The 19,500-nt window shown below is 33.1% G+C and overlaps 1 protein-coding gene across 2 annotated transcripts in view; it reads left to right on the top strand.

Moving 5' to 3' along the window:
* The window catches only part of LOC110114897 (epimerase family protein SDR39U1 homolog, chloroplastic), a 133,297-nt gene that overhangs the window by 92,216 nt on the left and 21,581 nt on the right, over positions 1–19,500 (top strand). For both annotated transcript variants that reach the window (XM_020847933.2, XM_020847934.2), the window contains 2 exons: positions 5,990–6,051; positions 13,273–13,375. In XM_020847933.2, the coding sequence (XP_020703592.1) occupies positions 5,990–6,051; positions 13,273–13,375 (165 nt within the window). The remainder of the gene's footprint in view (positions 1–5,989; positions 6,052–13,272; positions 13,376–19,500) is intronic.

The following is a 19,500-nucleotide window of genomic DNA, read 5'->3' as shown; positions in this document are numbered from 1 at the left end:
AACTGATACAAAATCATTCAAATATCTTTCTTCCGGTGCACCATGTCTACGGTACACATTTTTACATATTCTATTCATTTTAATTATAATAAGTTATACCTGAAAATGTTAGAACAACTAAAATGGTACGCATTTTCACCTCTTCATTTCATATCATAAAATAATTTCATTTAATCATATATGTATCATAAGGAAGTGTGCTCTATCAATCAATATTTGCATACAAGCATACTACATAAATCATATCATTTAGCTTCTACATATCATTCATTTCAAGTCTTTTTGTTTAACATGATCAATTATCTTTAATAAAAAAAAATATAATATTAAGAGTGAACAATTAGATAATAACAGTACTTGATGCATCATATGTTGGAGAAACAAATATCATTAGTGTAATTAAAATACATGAGTACTCACCTTGAACTTAGGAAATACACTGCTTAAATTTTACTCCTTATTCTAATAACGGTAGATTTAAAACTTATAAAAATCACTTCATTAAATTTAAATAATTATTTGCTCTTAATTTTCTCTAACTTATTATTTCAAAGCTTCTTCTCTTTTTAAATAAATTTTAATTCGTAGAAATAATCATAGCAGCAACAACAACAACAACAACATCAAGCCTTTATCCCACTACGTGAGGTCAGCTACATGAATCCTTTTTCTCCATTGTGTCCTATTAAAAGTCAAATTCTCGTTTAAATCTAATAAAGAAAGGTCATTCCTAATATTTTCTAACCAAGTCTTTTTAGGTCTACCCCTACCTTTCTTAACATAAGTCAAATCTAATACCTCTACTCTCCTAATCAGGTCATCGGAAGGCCGCCGTTTTATGTGACCAAACCATCTAAGGAAACTCTCTCTAATCTTATCTTCTACTGAAGCTACTCCAACCTTTTCACGTATATGCTCATTCGTATCCTATCTCTAAGGGTAAAGCCACTCATCCACCTAAGCATCCTCATCTCTGCCACACTTAACTTAGTATTATGCTTCTCTTTTAAAGGCCAACATTCGGCACCATAAAGCATTGCAGGCCTCACTACCAACTTATAGAATTTTCCCTTAAGTTTGAGGGGTACATTTCTATCACATAACAAGCCCGATGCATTCCTCCACTTCAACCATCCAACTTGAATTCTACTGATAATATCCCCATCTATTTCACCATCACTCTGAATAATAGATCCAAGATATCTAAAACGTATACTCTTATTAATGACTTGATCGCCCAAAGTCACAATCCCCTCACTAGGTCTATTACTACTAAAATTACACTCCATATATTCCGTTTTAGATCTACTCAAGCGAAAACCTTTAGACTCTAAGGTTGACCTCCATAATTCAAGTTTACCTTCAACTCCCTCTCTAGTCTTATCAACAAGAAGAATATCATCAGCAAAAAGCATACACCAAGGTACATCCTCTTGCAAATGTCTAGTGAGAACATCCAAGACTAAAGCAAAAAGATATGGGCTTAAGGCTGATCCTTGATGTAACCCAACCGAAATAGGGAAATACTTGGTCAATCCACCTTGTGTTTGAACACAAGTAATAGCTCCTGCATACATATCTTTAATGATTTGAATATAAGCATTATTGACTCCTTTCTTTTCAAGAACTCTCCATAGCACTTCTCTTGGAACTTTATCATATGCTTTTTATAAATCAATAAATATCATATGTAGATCATCCTTATTTTCTCTATATTTCTCCATCAAACCTCTTAATAAATGTATGGCTTCCATAATCATAGTCAATCTTATTTTCACAATCTTCATTAAAAAGTTTAGCAAAATATCTCATCCATCTTTGTTGAATATCATCTTCTAAGAAAAGTATGTTTTGATCTTCATCTTTAATACACTTCACTTGAACTAAATCCTTACTACTCCTATCTCTTTGTTTGGCTAACTTATACATATATCTTTCTCCCTCTTTAGTAGAAATAATCATAGCATATTTAATTAATTAAGATTTCTTTCATTATTATATTTTAAAATACATGTTGTTTGTTCTCTCTTTCTCCTTCTCAAAGTCTCTCTCATTAATTGATTTCTAAAATGTTTATGACAATTAAAATTAATGCACATACTTTCTATTTCTCCTACTCTATATTTTTTTATTTAATTCATATTTTCTATATTGTTAATATGTCATTTATCCCTAATCATTTAATTCCTTATTTGCATAATTAATTTCTAATTAGCATTTTCAATTAAAATTCATATTTTATTTAAATATCATAATCTCTCAAACTTATACTCTCTCTAATTATTTGCTTTTAAAATCTTAAATTTAAATTTGATTATTATTATTTCTATATTTGATAAAATATTTCATTTCCTATACAATTTATCTCACTAAAACTTCCATTCCTTCCTTGAAAATTTTCCTTATCCGTCGAGCCAAAGTTTATATCACTTGGATTCTTCTAACATAAAAATCAAATATATATATATTTTTCATTATTTCTTCAACTTAAGAAACAAGAAATGAAAGTATATAACCTCAAATTAAATCACTTAATTTTTCCTTAAGAAGGAATTCCAAAAATCCAAATTATTCTTCTCTCTTTACCAGATTAATCACAGTAGAAAAAACGACAAAAGAAATGAATTTGAAAGAAAAGAAAACTTAATTTTTTTACGCTTAGAAATGCGAATCGACCCCGTTTGGGGTTATACGCACGTAAGTGGAAACCACTCGGTCCGTCTAGATTGCGAGCCGCGACTGCTCCATGCTATGTTGTGGATCCGAGATTTGTTGCGGAAATAAAGGCTAGTTCAATTGAACCGATCTCAAGCCGGATGTTACAAAGGATATGTATACATGATTTATTACTTGTATTCAAACACAAGGTGGTTTGACTAAGTATTTTCTTATTTCAGTTGGATTACATCAAGCACCAGCTTTAAGCCCATATCTTTTTGCTTTAGTCATGGATATTCTTAATAGACTTTTGTAATAGGATGTACCTTGATATAATTTGTTTGCTGATGATATTCTTCTTGTTGATAAGATTAGAGAGGGGGTTGTAGGTAAACATGAATTATGGAGGTTAACCTTAGAGTCTACAGTTTTCTTGTTTGAGTAGATATAAAAGTAAATACATACAGTGTAATTTTAATAGTAATAGATCTAGTAGGGGGATTTTTACTTTGGGCGATCAATTCATTAATAAGAGCATATGTTTTAGATATCTCAGGATTATTGGTCAAAGTGATGGTGAAATAGATGGGAGTATTATTAGTAGAATTGAAGTTGGACGGTTGAAAGGGAGGAATGAATCGGGCCTGTTGTGTGATAGAAAAATACCTCGCAAACGTAAGGGAAAATTATATAAGATGGTGGTGAGACCTGCAATGCTTTATGGCATAGAATTTTGTCCATTAAAATAAAAGCATAAAATTAAGTTAAGTGTCGTAGAGATGAGGATGCTTAAGTGGATGAGTGACTTCACTCTTAGAGACAAGATGCGAAACAAGTATATATGTGCAAAGGTTGGAGTATGTCTAGTTGCAGATAAGATTAGAGAGAGTTGCCTTAGATGGTTTAGTCACATTAAATGTCGGCCTTTTGATGACCCAGTTAGAGGAGTAGATGTATTAGATTTGGCCTATGATAAAAATGTAGAGGTAGACCTAAAATGACTTGGTTAGAAAATATTATAAATGACATTTTTAATTAGATTTAAATGTGAATTTGACTGTTAACATGACAATGAAAAAAAATGATTCATGTAGCCGACCCCATGTGGTGGGATAAAGGTTTGATGATGATGTTGTTGTATTTTCTATCGTTTAATCCATTCTTTCTTTGGAACGTTTCAGTGTTATATGTGAATTTTGTGGATAGCTGCATGACTCCCATTTCCAGCCTCCTTTTTAGGAAGGAAATCAGGAGAGAAATGTTGGAAACCATGAGGCTTGCTAGTTGCTATTATCGAAGAAATGCTGAGAGCATATCTTTGACCTAGAATGGTGTCAATCACATCTTCTTGATTCAAAAGAGATTAAAGGTAGGTTTGAACATTTTCAACCACAGGTTTGGTGCATTTGACACTCTCAGCTGGGGTCAACTACCCCACCTGCAAGCTAGTCCAGCTTCCATTGGTCTTGAATTTAATTTGGAATGAAACTGAGAAGCTGTAGTCTTAAACAAAAACTGTGCAAAGCCTAAAATATTTCTGGAATTTTCTGTGTTCCCAGAATACTTGGTGAGGTTAAATAGTCTCATTTTTTTGTACCAAGAATGGACTTAATTCTAATTGTATAAATCTGTTTTACATTAATATCTAGTAGCTATGATGCACCGACACTTCTCCTCAAAGAGGCGTGCAGTGTCCGACACGACACTCGTCCGACACTCCTCCGACACGTGTCGGACACGCCGAAAACGTGTCCGATTAAAAAAATATTAAAAATAAATTGGACACGCGTGTCCGAACACGCGTATCTTAAATATTTTATAATTTTTTAAATATAATTTCTTATATTTTGCGAGATTTAAACTAAAGCTAATCCTCTAAAGCTAATCCTAATAATTGAAGCTTGAATGCTTGATGTTGCAATAAGTGATTATTTGCTTATATTGTTTTGGTTGTACTAGATATTTTGTATTAAATATTTATATTATAAACTAGACAAGTTATCATGTCATTCATTTATTATTGTTTGTCATTTTTAATATGATATTATATTAATATATATACACTATATAAAAAAGACATCGTTTGATCAGATTCGCACTTTAATTTCGGGTGTCGGTCGTCTCTTTTGACCAATCTCATCCGATTTGATTGCGACGGGCCTTGACCTAGCAAAATTTGATATCCTGATCGCAACGACGATGTTCATTTTACAATCGGAGATCATTTGACCCTTCAAGTGATGCGTCGTATCAACCTGCGCGTTGCTCGATCCGCCACCTTTGTCCTTTTTGCACATAGTTTTTTTAAGTTATAGGGGTCAACATTAACTTTATTCATAAATCAGTCTATATTTTACATTGTGTTGAATACTTGGAATAAGAAAATTTTCTTTCTTGTTCTTGTTTACTCCATAGTTTCCCTTGCGTTCTCGATTGTTTGGATGTGGTTCTTATCAAATATAATTTTATTTGGGTTAGAATTGCCATGATTTCATGTTTTTTGTTGTAAATAGTAAACTTGAAGTTATAACTATTAGTGGCTAACTATAGAATAAACAAGGGGATTTTTTTAAGCATCCTCTTCTTCCTTGTTTACATGTTACCCCTTATCTCCTCAGTTCTTCCTACAAGGGATTCCTCCCTTGTTAACAATCGAGCTCTAAAAAATTTATCACTATCTTCAGTTATGCTGCTGCACTCATTGCCACTTAATCTCTACAATTTCTCACAACTTGAACATGGTAACAATAACATGTTCTAATGTAAATCTTTATTTAATCCAGTTGAAATGTATGTTTTTTCTGGTTAGAATCGTTTAACATATTATGGGAGGACTTGCCTTACGTTCAAATTAACAAAGTACAAGCACCCCCTCTCCCCACCTACTTGGCTTGACATAATTCATCATTAGCAATTTTGATGATCTTGCATGAAGGAACTGACCTTAGTCTTCATACATATCTGTAAAGCTTTATACCAACCTTTCCAATAAATTTGAGTTAGTTTAACGCTGATGCTTAAGAAATGATAAATTAAAAACAAAACTTTTTTGCAAATGCAAGGTGCGATGATGTAGAATGGATAAATCATTAAGGTAATAGCTTGAGGATGAGTCTTTACTTTTTGGAATCTGATCCTAGCTTAGAAGTAAATATTTTATTTATATTTTAAATGCTACTTCAATGATTCTAATGATTGTGTCGTATTTTAAGTGTCTTTCACGAGTAGAAACTTCTATTATTTTGGAATGATCTGCGCACTTTCATGCCCAAGCTAGGGCTAACTGAATTTTCAAAACTTTCCTTCTAATTATTTTTTTACATGTTCGTAGGTACAAGTGATACACAAGTTTTTGATGAGACAAGTCCTTCGGGAAATGACTATCTAGCTGAGGTGAGAAAACAAAATGTTTTTTGTTTTTTTTTGTCGTACATATAGTCTAAGGATAAAGTGGCGTTTATCAGTTACTCTTTGAATACTGGATTACAGTGGCGAGGAAATGATGCTAAACTTTCATATGTCAACTCAATTGTCCTATTTTGGCTGTTACCATGAAAAGAACAGCTCCCTCGTTAGAGTCCTAATTCACCTTGATTAGAAGATGTGAAATAATAAAGTTATTTCACATCCCATTACTTCTACATTCAAAACTATTATTACAGATCTTCCAGAAGCCCAAGAGCTGTTTGCCTTTGATCCCATTACTACTGCAGAGGTTGTTGATGTCACTAAATCCGTGCAGCTCTGGATTCAAATGGTAGTCTTCTGAGGACTGAAGCTTAGGTGGATAGGAGATTCCAAATTCTGTTTTTAATGAGGGATAGAGCAACAACAACATCAAATCTTTATCCTACTACGTGGGGTCGGCTACATGAATCCTTTTTCTCCATTGTGTCCTATTAATGAGGGATAGAAATAATAAAAAAAATTATCACGATAACAATACTATGCCAAGCCAATAAGCAAATTTCTATTACATTACCGAATATGTGAATGACTGTTGTATACAGAAGAATGAAGAAATGAACATCATATGCATCATTGAACAGTATCATACACCTCAGTTGATCCAAAGACATTGGCAAAGTCAATGTGTTTGAGTCAGAATGCTGAGGATATAAAACGCCAGTTGAATCAAAGTAAGACTACTCACATGTCATACGAATATCAGGACTTATGTTTGTTTCTCTAATTTTCTCTATTGTTAGGTGCTTATTAGAATAAAGTATGTTTGCTTTATACATTTTCTGGTGCTTTTTGATAACTTTACCGTAACTTTTCCCAAGTAATCTATTTCTCATTCACCTTTTTCTATTTAGATTCTCATCAGAATTGGCAACTGCCATCATACTTAATAATTTCCACACTCCATTTTGACTTCCTATATATAATCTTGATTGTAGTAGAGAGGGAGAATCTGAACATACCTATTCATTACTAACACCCATTTTGAACTATTTCGATCAGAATCATGTGAGTAGGAAATAACCTATTCAGATTATCCCAATATCTCAAGTTTTGTATATAACAATGTGAAACATATTTAAAACATCTCAAATAAAATTCAGAACTTCACTAAACTTTAAAATGTTATTTACATACCCAAAAGTGTCTATATAGCCTTTACTCTAATATCTATGTACTCCTAAAATGTAGGTACACAAAATGGGTATTTAATCATCCTACCTACTACCCTTTTGGCTATTTTCTCTTTCTTGCAATACAACCACTGCTGATAATTAGGGCTTAATGAAATACACAAACAATATATAAGAAATAATAATAAACATAGTGATAATTAATTGAAAACACTTATAAATTTTCATACAATACATAAGACATGCATAACATCACTTTCTATTCTGTTTATTGTTTAACACTATTATACAACTCATATGATGACTATAGGCTTTTGCATCTTTATAGCTTCTTAATTCAAGGTTGGGTATGCATTCCCAACTATTATAATTAAAGCTACTCTCTCATTCAAGGTTCTGTCCAAATTCCAACCTTTTAGAATGTCGAGTGTATAAGCTTATCTCGTTAGGTCTTTCGCCTTTATTTGTGCTGGTCTATTGCTCATATATAACATTTTTCACCTTTCCAGTACCATTCTCTTTTAACATTCATAAAATGTGCTATTGTAATCCCTACTTATTGAATAGATAAATTTATACAGGAAGAATTTAGGATAAATTACTTATCATAATCATAATGAATGTGAGGTAGCAAATATATAAAATTTTACTCTCTCCTATGACATCATTTGGGTATCTCACATTGCTAGGAATTGGTTCTCTTAGATCTTGCTTTCTTTTCCTTTTGTACATAGCCTAAAAAATAAATTTCTTAATTTATACATGCATTCAAATAGAAATTAAAATAGACAATTTGAAATCTTACAAATTTATCTCAATGGAATTTCTCCTTGTTCAATCCAAATTCTTTTCCTCTTTCCAAAATTCCCTCTCTACTTCCTTTCGTTTCCTTTTATGTATAGCTAATTAATTAAGTGGACAGTTTTTCCATTTAATTAAAGGGACAATTTCCACTATAGTGGCAGATTCCACTAATCAAGACATGCATGGGCTTGGTTGGGATCAGGTGGCCGGAGAATTTTAGTGGAATTAGGATTTTATATTTAAAATTTCTATTAGTAGTGCAAAGCATTTAATTAGGTTTTAGTGACATGTTAAATGCCTTGAGCAATTCCCTCATTCAGCCTCTCCCGTTATTCCCTGTTCTCTGGAGTTCGGGTAGCGAGGTAGTGGCTGAGCATATTAGAAGGATGGGTTCTTGTTGGCGCTGTTCCAGCCTACCGGGAATTTCTACAATAAGGTAATGGGCTGTTGTATTAAGTTATTTACTGATTTGTATAAGAGGGGTTATTGCAGGGAGTTGCTGAAATTATGTATGATATTGCAACGTTTGTTGAAAACAATTGCAGGAATTCATTAAGGGATTGTTGAAATTAAGATAGTTGAAAGCAGGTTTCATACATTAGTTCTTGTTGGCAGAAATCAGTAACAAAAAGTGGAAAAAAGGATGAAGTCAATATAGGTTTATCTGATTGTTGTATTTGCTGGAATAAATGTTGTTAATTTAAATTTGAAACGGAATTTTGGGATGAATGAGGGAGATTATAATTAAGGTAAATTGTAAGATGGTTATAGTGTCTGTTTTATTTTGTTTGAAAGCATTTATAAATGAAGTCATTTATGTCTTAGGTTGTTTACAAAAGGAAAAGAAAGCAGTGTCTAGAAGAACTAATTCCTAACTAGGTGAGATACTCAAATAAATATCATCGGAAATAGTAATATTTTGCATATTTTCATCGTCACATTTGTTATGTTTATAATAATATTTCATTCTAGTTTATATATGTATAAATATATTGATTCATTAAATAGTGACTGTAATAGCATATTTATGATTTCTATAAATGAAACATATTGGAAAGGTGAAATAAGTCATATAAGGGGATAAGTTTGCACAGGTAAATGCGAAAGATCTAATGAGATAAGTCTACACTCTCAAAATTCTATAAGTTGGGAATTCGGACCCAACCTTGAATTAGAGAGCAGTTTCAATTCTAAAAGTTGAGAATTTAGACCCAATCTTAAATTTAAAACTAGAAGGGTGCAAAAGTCTATAGCCATCATATGACTTGTATAAAGATTTTGAATAGTAAATAAGATAGAAAGTTATATAATGAATTTTTTATGACCAGTATGGAAGTTACATGTGTTTTAAATCAATTGTTAATTATTATTTCTTATACATTGTTTGGGTATTTTATTGAGCTCTAGCTCATTTGTAGTGGTTATACTATAGGCAAGGGGAGGGAGTCAGTGGAGTAGTAATTTGGATAGTTGACTATTCTTTTGTATACATACATTTTTTGGATGTTCCTGAGTAAGAGTTGTATGGACTTTTAGGTACAAAAGTAAATTTTAAAAATTTAGTAAAGCTCTGTATTTCAATTGAGACATGTATTTTATTTGATTTGTTTAAATATGCTTTTCGTTATGAAATATTGATTCCAATTTTGATTTGAAAAACTTGATGTGTTGGGGAGTCTAAATAAGTTATCTTATACTCACTTGATCATGTTAGAAGTATTTCAGGATGAGTGTTAGTAAGAGATAGATCTTTTCAGATTCTCCTTCTCTGTTACACTCCATGTTCTCTGAAGGGGTGTCAAAATGAGGTGTGACACAACATCAGCCCTCCCAAATTCTTGCATTCAGCCAACAGAAATTCCAACACAAAATGCAGCAGCCATTACACACTACAGTCCTTTTTATCAGCTGAATTCAACAATATCTAACTGATTTTAGCAACCATGAATTCAACAAACCCTACAGCCTCTTCTTAACTTTCCTTTCTGATTTCATATGCCTAAATTCAGAAATCTAGCAATTCACCATCTACAACAGTTCTTATCAATGCAAAAACCTGAATTCAACAAATAGATTCCCTTACCTAAGCTTAGAAGCAGTTACCGCAGTCTCCAAGCTAGTTTCAATGCTTAAGTTTTCTATCACATGAATCTCTATGTACATATATCCAATTAAAATTTAATTTTTTAAGGGAAATGATAAAATTAAATTTACCGTTTAAAAATTTTGGGTAATATAATAATCCCAAGCAAAAGTACTACAAAAACCATTTCGGCAATCATTTTAGGCCAGCAAGCATTCTATTACATCATCAAATTTGTGCATGACAACTGTAGTGGAATGAATAAATTCCATATCATTGAACATGAAACTCAGTTGAGCCAAAAGAATAACAAATCATTGATATTATCATATAGACCTTATTAGATTAAAAGTTCATAATTATTATATATTTTTTCTTATTCTATAATATATTCTTTTAATTGAGAATATTTTTAATGTTATTTTAATTCATTATATCTTTTGTATTTATCTTTATATAGGCACTAGTATGATAATAAATTATATCAAGCTATTTATGTTGTTAAAAGTTAAAACCATATTAATTCTTGTTATCAATTACCTTGCCCTCCCATTCCTCTCTTAACTATTGATTTTCTGTTTTGTACTTCATCTTTCCCCCTCTACACCCTCTAAATTCGTTAATTACAAGCTGATACACTTTCTTTCCTTCACCCGTGTGCTGCGCTTCTATCACTTACAACACAATGCTTGCATGCTCACCATACCTACCCCCATTGCCCTTGCTGGTTGTGTGCTTGCTATGAGACCTTGCTTCTTGTACTCTTTTACATCCACTTGTAATTCAATGTTGTACTAACCTTATGCTTATTAGATACTATTAAAATCTCAATCGCCCCTTGGCCCTTGACCCCACAACCATTATGAGGATCTGAGGGAGGCTCACTTGGATCACTCTATTAAATCCCAGCCGTCTCTTGATCCCACGGACAGTATGGGAATCCATAGGAGGATCACATCAATCTCCTGCCCTAATTGGGTGGCTAATTTAGGAAGGATTATATTAGTACAATTATGCATTATTCTCAAATTATTTATTTTCTTATTAAGAAATATTGTATACATCTATAAATAAGGATAGCTTTGTGTAATAAAATTAAGCCTATTTCCCTCTCCAATTCTCTTAATTTAACATGGTATTAGTGACTTGAATTGAAGGAAGCAGAGAGGTGAAACCAGCCTTCATTGCCGAAAATATGAGGAATCCAGGTTTCCATTACCAGCCTTCATTCCTGGAATTCTTAGAAATATATGTACCCATTACCGACCTTCTTTGTCGAAATTTGAGGAATACTAGGCCTTCCATCAGCATTCATTGGTAGAATTTGGGCAATACTAGGCCTTCGTTATTGTCATGCACCTTGCATGCTTGATTTATATAGCCTTCATCGCTATCCTTTGTCGTTGTAATGTCTATAGCTAATTCCTCCCAAAGGTTTGACTAAATGGAAGACTCTATGGTGCACCTAGAGACTTGACAACTCTATTTTTCTAGGACTAATTTCCAAGTTGGGAATAACAGATCTATATTCCCTAGCTTGAGGGGGAGTGTTAAAATCTCAATTGTCCGTTGGCCATTGACCCTACGGCTAGCATGGGGATATGTGGGAGGCTTACCTGGATCTTGTTGTTAAATCATAGCCCTCCTTTAGCCTTGATCCCACGGCTAGCATGGGGATCCGTGGGAGGCTCACTTTGATTACACTGATCTCCTTCCCTATTTGGGTGGTTGTTTTAAGAAGGATTATATGAGTACAATTATGCATTATTCTCTAATTATTTGTTTCTTTATTAAAATATCTTGTATAGATCTATAAATAGGGATAGTTTTGTGTATTAAAACTAAGCCAGATAAAAAATATTTGTTATCATGTCTGCTTGACATTAATGTGGCACCAACCATCAGCATTCTGGCGACGTATGTTATGATGTAATGCCCATATAATTTTTTTAGTTATAAAATAAATATCGTCTTTATATATTTAATTATAGATTGTCATTGCCAAACATAAAATAGAGATAGACGAGAAATAGGGAGGAAGGAAAGTTAAATACCATGTTTCTGTTTGACTGAAACTTGGCCCACTATATAGATGTTTATAATGGGTAAACAAAAAAGAAATTATGCTTATCCTAGTAAAAAAGAAAATATAATGAAAACAAGAATTTTCTCTTTTAGAAACTTAATTTATTTGATAGAATCAACAGACAGCTGACAATTACCTTCTACCAAGGTTTAAAATTGCGTAACTGCGCCTCGAGACGGTTTTCGTCCGTGAGGCGAGGCGTAAGCCTCGAGGCGGTCTGAGGCGTAAGCCCACGAACACAGAATTGCGTAAATGAAAAATTAAGGATTTTAGCAGGAAAATAATAGCAATAGTTTTTTGGTGAAATTGCGCAAAGGCGCGCCTTGAGGCGCGCCTCTAATTGCGCAATTTTAAACCATGCCTTCTGCCAAATCAGTCAAGAATTGAAGCATCCCTTGCTTTTGATTCATGCCAAAGTCATCAATCAAAGGCTGTGGTTCAGAGATTGAGCCAACAAGGGCACGTCCTGCTGCTGCCCTTCCAATAGAGCCAGTGTCTTTCCTTTTAGGGAGCATGCCAGCTGTAGCCATTAAGAAATTCTTCCATTAGGACCCATTAGCTCACTTTCCAAGAAGGCATAAAGGTTTGCCGGACAATATGAATCTAAATTTAGAAGAGACCTTTTCTTTGCAGCTGCATTCAAGAATAACATTTTTTTTGTCACTGTTCTAATGGAGTTGTAGCAGTAAATCTAATATGCTAGCCAAATTTCTCTTCTTCCAGATAAAACTGTGAGTGTCATTCCATCTCATTTTGCAGCATGATGCTTATAGAGAATTTGTTTTATGTATTATTCTATGTCCTTAATCAGTTGCTTTTACTATATGGTGGAATGTTTTCTACATTAACTATATCTTTTAATTGCAAGTAGTATCATTGCATCTCATGCTGTTTTGCAATCTGGTACTTATAGAGAAATTGTTCTGTAGTATTTTATATTCTTAATCAGTTTCTTTTACTATCAGGTGGAATGTTTTCTATCGAATTGCAGTCCAAGTGTAAGTTTAAGCCTCAACGTTCTATTGTATGCAAACTTTTTTTAGGTTTGCAGAGAATGGGAAACAATAGCACTAGAAGTTGATAAAGACGTAAGGCTGCTGCTTTTGCGTATAGGTGTAGTTTTGGGACGTGATGGTGGTGCTCTAGGTTCGTGCTAATACCTCTTCTATTTTATGATGCTCTTGAATCAATTCATGCATTGTAAATCATTATTAAAGTTTAGGGATAATCCAATATCCTTTTGTGGAAAGTATTTGCTAACCAATTTGATTAATTTTTATGCGGAAACATTATACATAACATCAAGATAAGTGGGATTAACTACAATATAGATGTAAATGACACAAAATAGTATGTGCCATGATGCGCCATGACGCACGGTGCAGTGCACATTTGGCGCCATGTGTATAGCGTGGCGCAGATGTTCAAAATGGCTCGTGCTATTTGTGCCACCTGTGTGCCATGGCGCATGGCACACGGAACAAAATAACGCACACAATTGTTTTTCAGAATTTTTAATATAATTATAAATAGCTTTTATATTTATATTTTTTTATGTTTAAGATAATATATTTTCTAATTTCCAAACATATTAAAATTATTTTATAAATACTATATTGCTCTTATCAGGTGCTCTAATCTCACGAACCATTCTGCTCCCGCGAGCTATTCAACGCGCAAAAGAGAAACAATGGAGCGCTTCTGCTTTGTCAATCTCCTTTGTTCACTACTTCCACCCATTCCTTCGTCTGTTTCGTATGACCTTTGGCTAATTCCTGATAGGAAACACTTGTAGATCTCAAGTATTTCCTATCAATCTTTGGAAAACAACGAGAATTCTTCACAAAAATCACACAAAACCACAAAATAGTAGATAATTTCTATTATTTGATGAAAGGGAAACGGAAAATACCAAGATACAATTGATCATCTATTCGAGAGGAGGATCTTTCTCTCCCAAATCTTTAGATGCCGCTAGAGCCCAAAGAAACTAAAATATCTCAAATATCTATCAAATTCCCAATACTCTCACCCCTAGAAAACAAACTATTTAATGCATACAATTCAAAACGAAATCTCTAAACAGTCCCTACATTCAATTTCCCTACTAAACTTCTTTTAAAATCCTTCTGAAACAGTCGTTTTTTGCTCCTATCGGTTTTTGCAAGAAACTAAAATATCTCAAATTTCTGCCAAATTCCCGATACTCTCACTCATGGAAAACAAACTATTTAATGCATACAATTCAAAACGAAATCTCTAAACAGTCCCTACATTCAATTTCGCTCCTAAACTCCTTTTAAAATCCTTCCTAAACAGTCGTTTTTTTCTCCTGTCAGTTTGTGTAGTATGCAGGAGGAGGAACCCTCCAATTCTGTTCGTTGGACTAGACCGACCTAACAATTCCACACCGACTGAAGCGATTGCTCGTCTGATTTTGCATGCGATGCTACTCCTGAGTATTTTTTGCATGCGAGCGGAAGCGATTGCTCCTGAGTGTTTCTCAACTATTTTCGACGGAGGCCACCACTATTTCTAGTTGAGCGGTTCAGTTCATAGGTGTGCCTTACAAGCATACATAAATAATTTTCTTTTATTTTATATTTTATATTTTGTTTATATTTTTACAAATCTTTTTCAAATATGCCTGTTTTCAATCTCATATCGGAGAAACTACACAGAAAGAATCAAATTTTTGGTAATTCAATATTTTTTTATGCTTTTGATTGCATGAACACAATAATATGAGATAGTTATATTATTGATTTGTCTTATTTTATTTTGAAGATTATATTTATTCAAAACATTGTGATTACAAGATCGCTGCCATAAGCCCTACCGAACATTGATGAACTTTACATTGATTTGTGTTTTGTATGATGAGGTTTACATTGATTTTATTCATCTAATTCTAATGGAGATCTAAATTTATTTTTATGAATTTGCTTGCTTTTAGGTGATCATAAAATGTTAGATTCAATTTAATATTTAAAAAGATCCAGCATGGAAATATGCAATACTGACAATTGAATCTAATAACATATGTGTATTTTTTGTGGCAAAATAACAAAATAAGGAATTACACTTCACAAATAATACATTGTTGGAGTGTTTAGGAATGCTACACCTTGCTTTAATTGCCCTAAGCACATGAAGTCTGAAATTAAGACATCCATGTTAAAAAAAAGATTTAAAAGTAAAGATAAACTTGTGTAATTTCATATGAAGAATGAAATTTTAGTCTTAAATTATAATTATAGTACAGAAAAATTATTTATGAACAAATATCCTCACATTTATTAGACTCCTTGTGTTATTCATTGTTTGGATTTCATAATGGAGGACATTTTCAAAATTCAAATGCTAAGGCGATGCTTTGAAAAAACGGTTGCAGTGCACAGTTTTATATATTCTAAGTCTCGCTTATTTGAGTTAATAAGAAGATACACAAATCAAAGAGCACTAGTCAAACTTGCTAAGACTTATTTCACAACAGCTTTCTTAATTTTACAACATTTTCATCAACAAAAACTAAACTTGAAGAAAATGTTTACTTGTGAAGAGTTTATCTTGGATCCTTATGCGAAAGTGGCTAAAGCTAAACAATCTCAACATATAATCTTGCAGCAATTATTTTGAAACACTATAGTATATATCTTAAAAATAGCTGGTCATTTATTAAAGGTTCTTAGATTGGTTGATGGTGAGAAGAAACCCCCAATAGTTTACATATATGAAGCAATGGATAGAGCTAAAAAGGCAATTACTGCAAGCTTCAATAACAGTGATAAGTATGATCAAATTTTAAAATTATTCATAAAAGATGGGAAGTGCAATTTCACCTACCTCTATATGCAGTGGCACATTTTTAAAATCATGAATATTTGTTTAATAACACTAATATTGCCAATAATAGGGAAATAGTTGATGACCTTTATCAATGTTTTGGAAGATTATCTAGAGATGTAGATGAAGAAGATAAAATTAATAATAAATTAAGTTTATAGATTAGGGTTGAATGACTATTTGGTATTCCTCCAACTGTAAGACAAAAAACTAACCAAACTCCAGGTATCTTTATTTACATAAAATGAAGATTGATTTGCAAGTATATAATATTGAAAATAAATATTTCATTTCTTCCAGCTGATTGGTGGTTTGCCTATGACCAAGGAGTTCCCAATTTACAAAGCATTGCTATCAAAGTTCTTAAGTTTAATATGTATCAAGATGCGAACGCAATTGGAGTATTTTTGAACATGTAGGTATTTTTACGGAGTGTGTTACTTTTTTATGTATGTTCATATTGTAGTAATGTAATAATGTTTCGATTGCAGTTTCATAGAAAACGATGAAGCAAATTGGATTATGGTCACTTAAAGGCTTTAGTTTATGTAAAATATAATAGAGCATTGATTCGAAGATATAATCATCATGATGTGATTGATCTTATTTCTTTGACTGAGATAGATGATGTGAATGAGTGACTAATAGGAAAATTAGATGACGAGTTTGATGAAAAAAAATGATTTTATTGCTGGAGAGGAAGATTTAATAGTTTCACATCTACTAGCTAAGATGTGTGGTAAGACGTTATGTAGCTAGGCTAGGATGTTGTCAATTTGGGGTACAACTTTAGGGCAGTGATATTTCGTTCTTTACACCCTTCATTCTTGTTCCAATAGGGCATTTCCATTTTTTTATTGAACTAGATGAAGAGATTCCATTCATGCTTATAATCACTTTCATATGTAGTTTTAATATCAAGCATGTCTTGAAGGCATGCAGTTGAAATGAAGTTCTTGCTCATTTTATTAATGCAAATGTTATCTTCCAATAAATTTTTATTCTTGTTGATGGGGATATTATCAGCAGAATTCAAGTTGGATGGTTGAAGTGGAGAAATGCATCAGGCTTGTTATGTGATAGAAATGTACCCCTCAAACTTAAGGGAAAATTCTATAAGATGGTAGTGAGGCCTGCAATGCTTTATGGTGCCGAATGTTGGCCTTTAAAAGAGAAGCATAATACTAAGTTAAGTGTGGCAGAGATGAGGATGCTCAGGAGATGAGGATGCTCAGGTGGATGAGTGGCTTTACCCTTAGAGATAGGATACGAAATGAGCATATACGTGAAAAGGTTGGAGTAGCTCCAGTAGAAGATAAGATTAGAGAAAGTCGCCTTAGATGGTTTGGTCACATAAAACGGCGGCCTTGCGATGACCCGGTTAGGAGAGTAGAGGTATTAGATTTGACTTATGTTAAGAAAGGTATGGGTAGACCTAAAAAGACTTGGTTAGAAAATATTAGGAATGACCTTTCTTTATTAGATTTAAACGAGAATTTGACTTTTAATAGGCACAATGGAGAAAAAGGATTCATGTAGCCGACCCCACGTAGTGGGATAAAGGCTTGATGTTGTTGTTGTTGTTGATGATTGTCTATTCTCATTAGATTTAAATGAGAATTTGACTTTTAACACGACACAATGGCGAGAAAGGATTCATGTAGCCGACCTCACGTAGTGGGATAAAGGCTATGATGTTGTTGTTGTTGTACTGATTGTGTATTCTAAAATCAGCCCTCAACATATAAATAAAACCATAATTCATAATGCAAAAAAGGCTCAATATACATATAGTAACTGCTACAGCTAGATTTAAACTTTAATCAGGATCAATCTCATTTAACCTCCTTAGTTTCGCTCTTAATCTCTTCTTTCACTTTATTTTAAACGCATGTTAAATGATACATATGATCCTTTTCAAAATCTATGTAAATATCTAAAAACTGAAACATGCTAAACTACTAGTTTAGCTTTTTTTTTTTTTTTTTTTGGTTGAACCAAATGGTTTTTCCATAAATCTTTTATTCACAATCTTTTTTTCTAAAATCTCTAATATTCTTTCTTCTTTCAAACCCAAAAGAAAGCCTAAAAATTCATTATAAAGTAGTCAACCTCAACCGATATCTTAATGAGGGAAAGATAGATGTCTCACTATTTTGATAGAGACTGTTATTTCTGTACGAATTTGATAACGTTTGAAAGCTAACACGATCATCTACAACTTTTTGCATTCCACTGTTTGATTTTGACAGAAAAAGTTGTAAATTTTGTGCCAAATGCCACGATTAAAAAAACGGTCGAGGCGTCCGAACAGAGGCGCGATTCAGTTCGAGGCGCTAACCCGGCGCCTTGAGGCTTAAGCCTTAATGTATTTGTGTTAGAATTTCTATACTTGATTTCAGTTTGAGGCTCCTCTTTGCTATGTTTTCTTGACAACGAAGGGACCTCCCTAATCAGGTATGAATTTACTACCAATTTGTTGACAAGAATGATTTCTTCAACACCAAGATCAATTTTACTTCTTGGAATGTCGGAGGTTCCATTTGCTAGCATTGAATAATATTTTTCTTGAGGTGGGTGAAGAACAACCTAGGTTGTATTTTATTGATTTGAATTTGATGACCCCCAACATGCGGGATGGTTGGAATTTCATCAACTGAATTCTTTTTATTTCATGGAGAATCAGGGTTAACCAAAGTTTTGCCCTCCTAACTTAAATTTGATGACTCTTTCACCTTTGTGGTTTCTAAATTCACCAATTTTAATACTTGACAAATGTGGACTGCAATCAACACAAGCTCATCATTCACGTTTGTTATGATTGGGCTCGATATTATTCATGCTAGCAAACACATGTCCACACTACTATCCAGTGTGTCCTATCATGTGGGCAATTATAATCTTCATTCCCACCACGCGCAATAAAGGCATGTATGGGGTCTTTGAATATACTTGTTTTAAAAAACAGTTGGCTTTCCCCCCGCTCAAGCGTACTTATAAGTAATCCCGCATTGTCGTAGGCATCGCACCGAATTCTCATCCCACCGCGCGCAATAAATGCGTGTATAGACGATTTTTCAGTGCGCCGCGAACGCCGAAATGGGGCTTTTTGATTACCCGCTTTGTCGCGAGCATCGCGACGCACTTCCTCCCAACAGCTGACAAAAGTGTGTATAGGTGGTCGTTTTGTCGCGTTGCAAGCGTCGAGGTGGGCTCTCGAAGTTTTAGGGTTGAGGGTTTATATCTTGGCGACCGACGAGGCGGGCTCGTAGATCGAGGAAAGAGAAACATTTCTTTTTTTTTTCATTTTTATTAATTAATTATAATTAATCATAATTAATTAGTAATAATTAAATATAATTAATAATAATTAATTACAATTAAAAATAATTAAATACAATTAAAAATAATTAATAATGATAATT

This window comes from Dendrobium catenatum, unplaced genomic scaffold, assembly GCF_001605985.2.
Source record: "Dendrobium catenatum unplaced genomic scaffold, ASM160598v2 fragScaff_scaffold_279, whole genome shotgun sequence".
NCBI classification, from domain to species: Eukaryota; Viridiplantae; Streptophyta; class Magnoliopsida; order Asparagales; family Orchidaceae; genus Dendrobium; species Dendrobium catenatum.
This window is presented reverse-complemented; position numbering and strand designations above follow the sequence as displayed.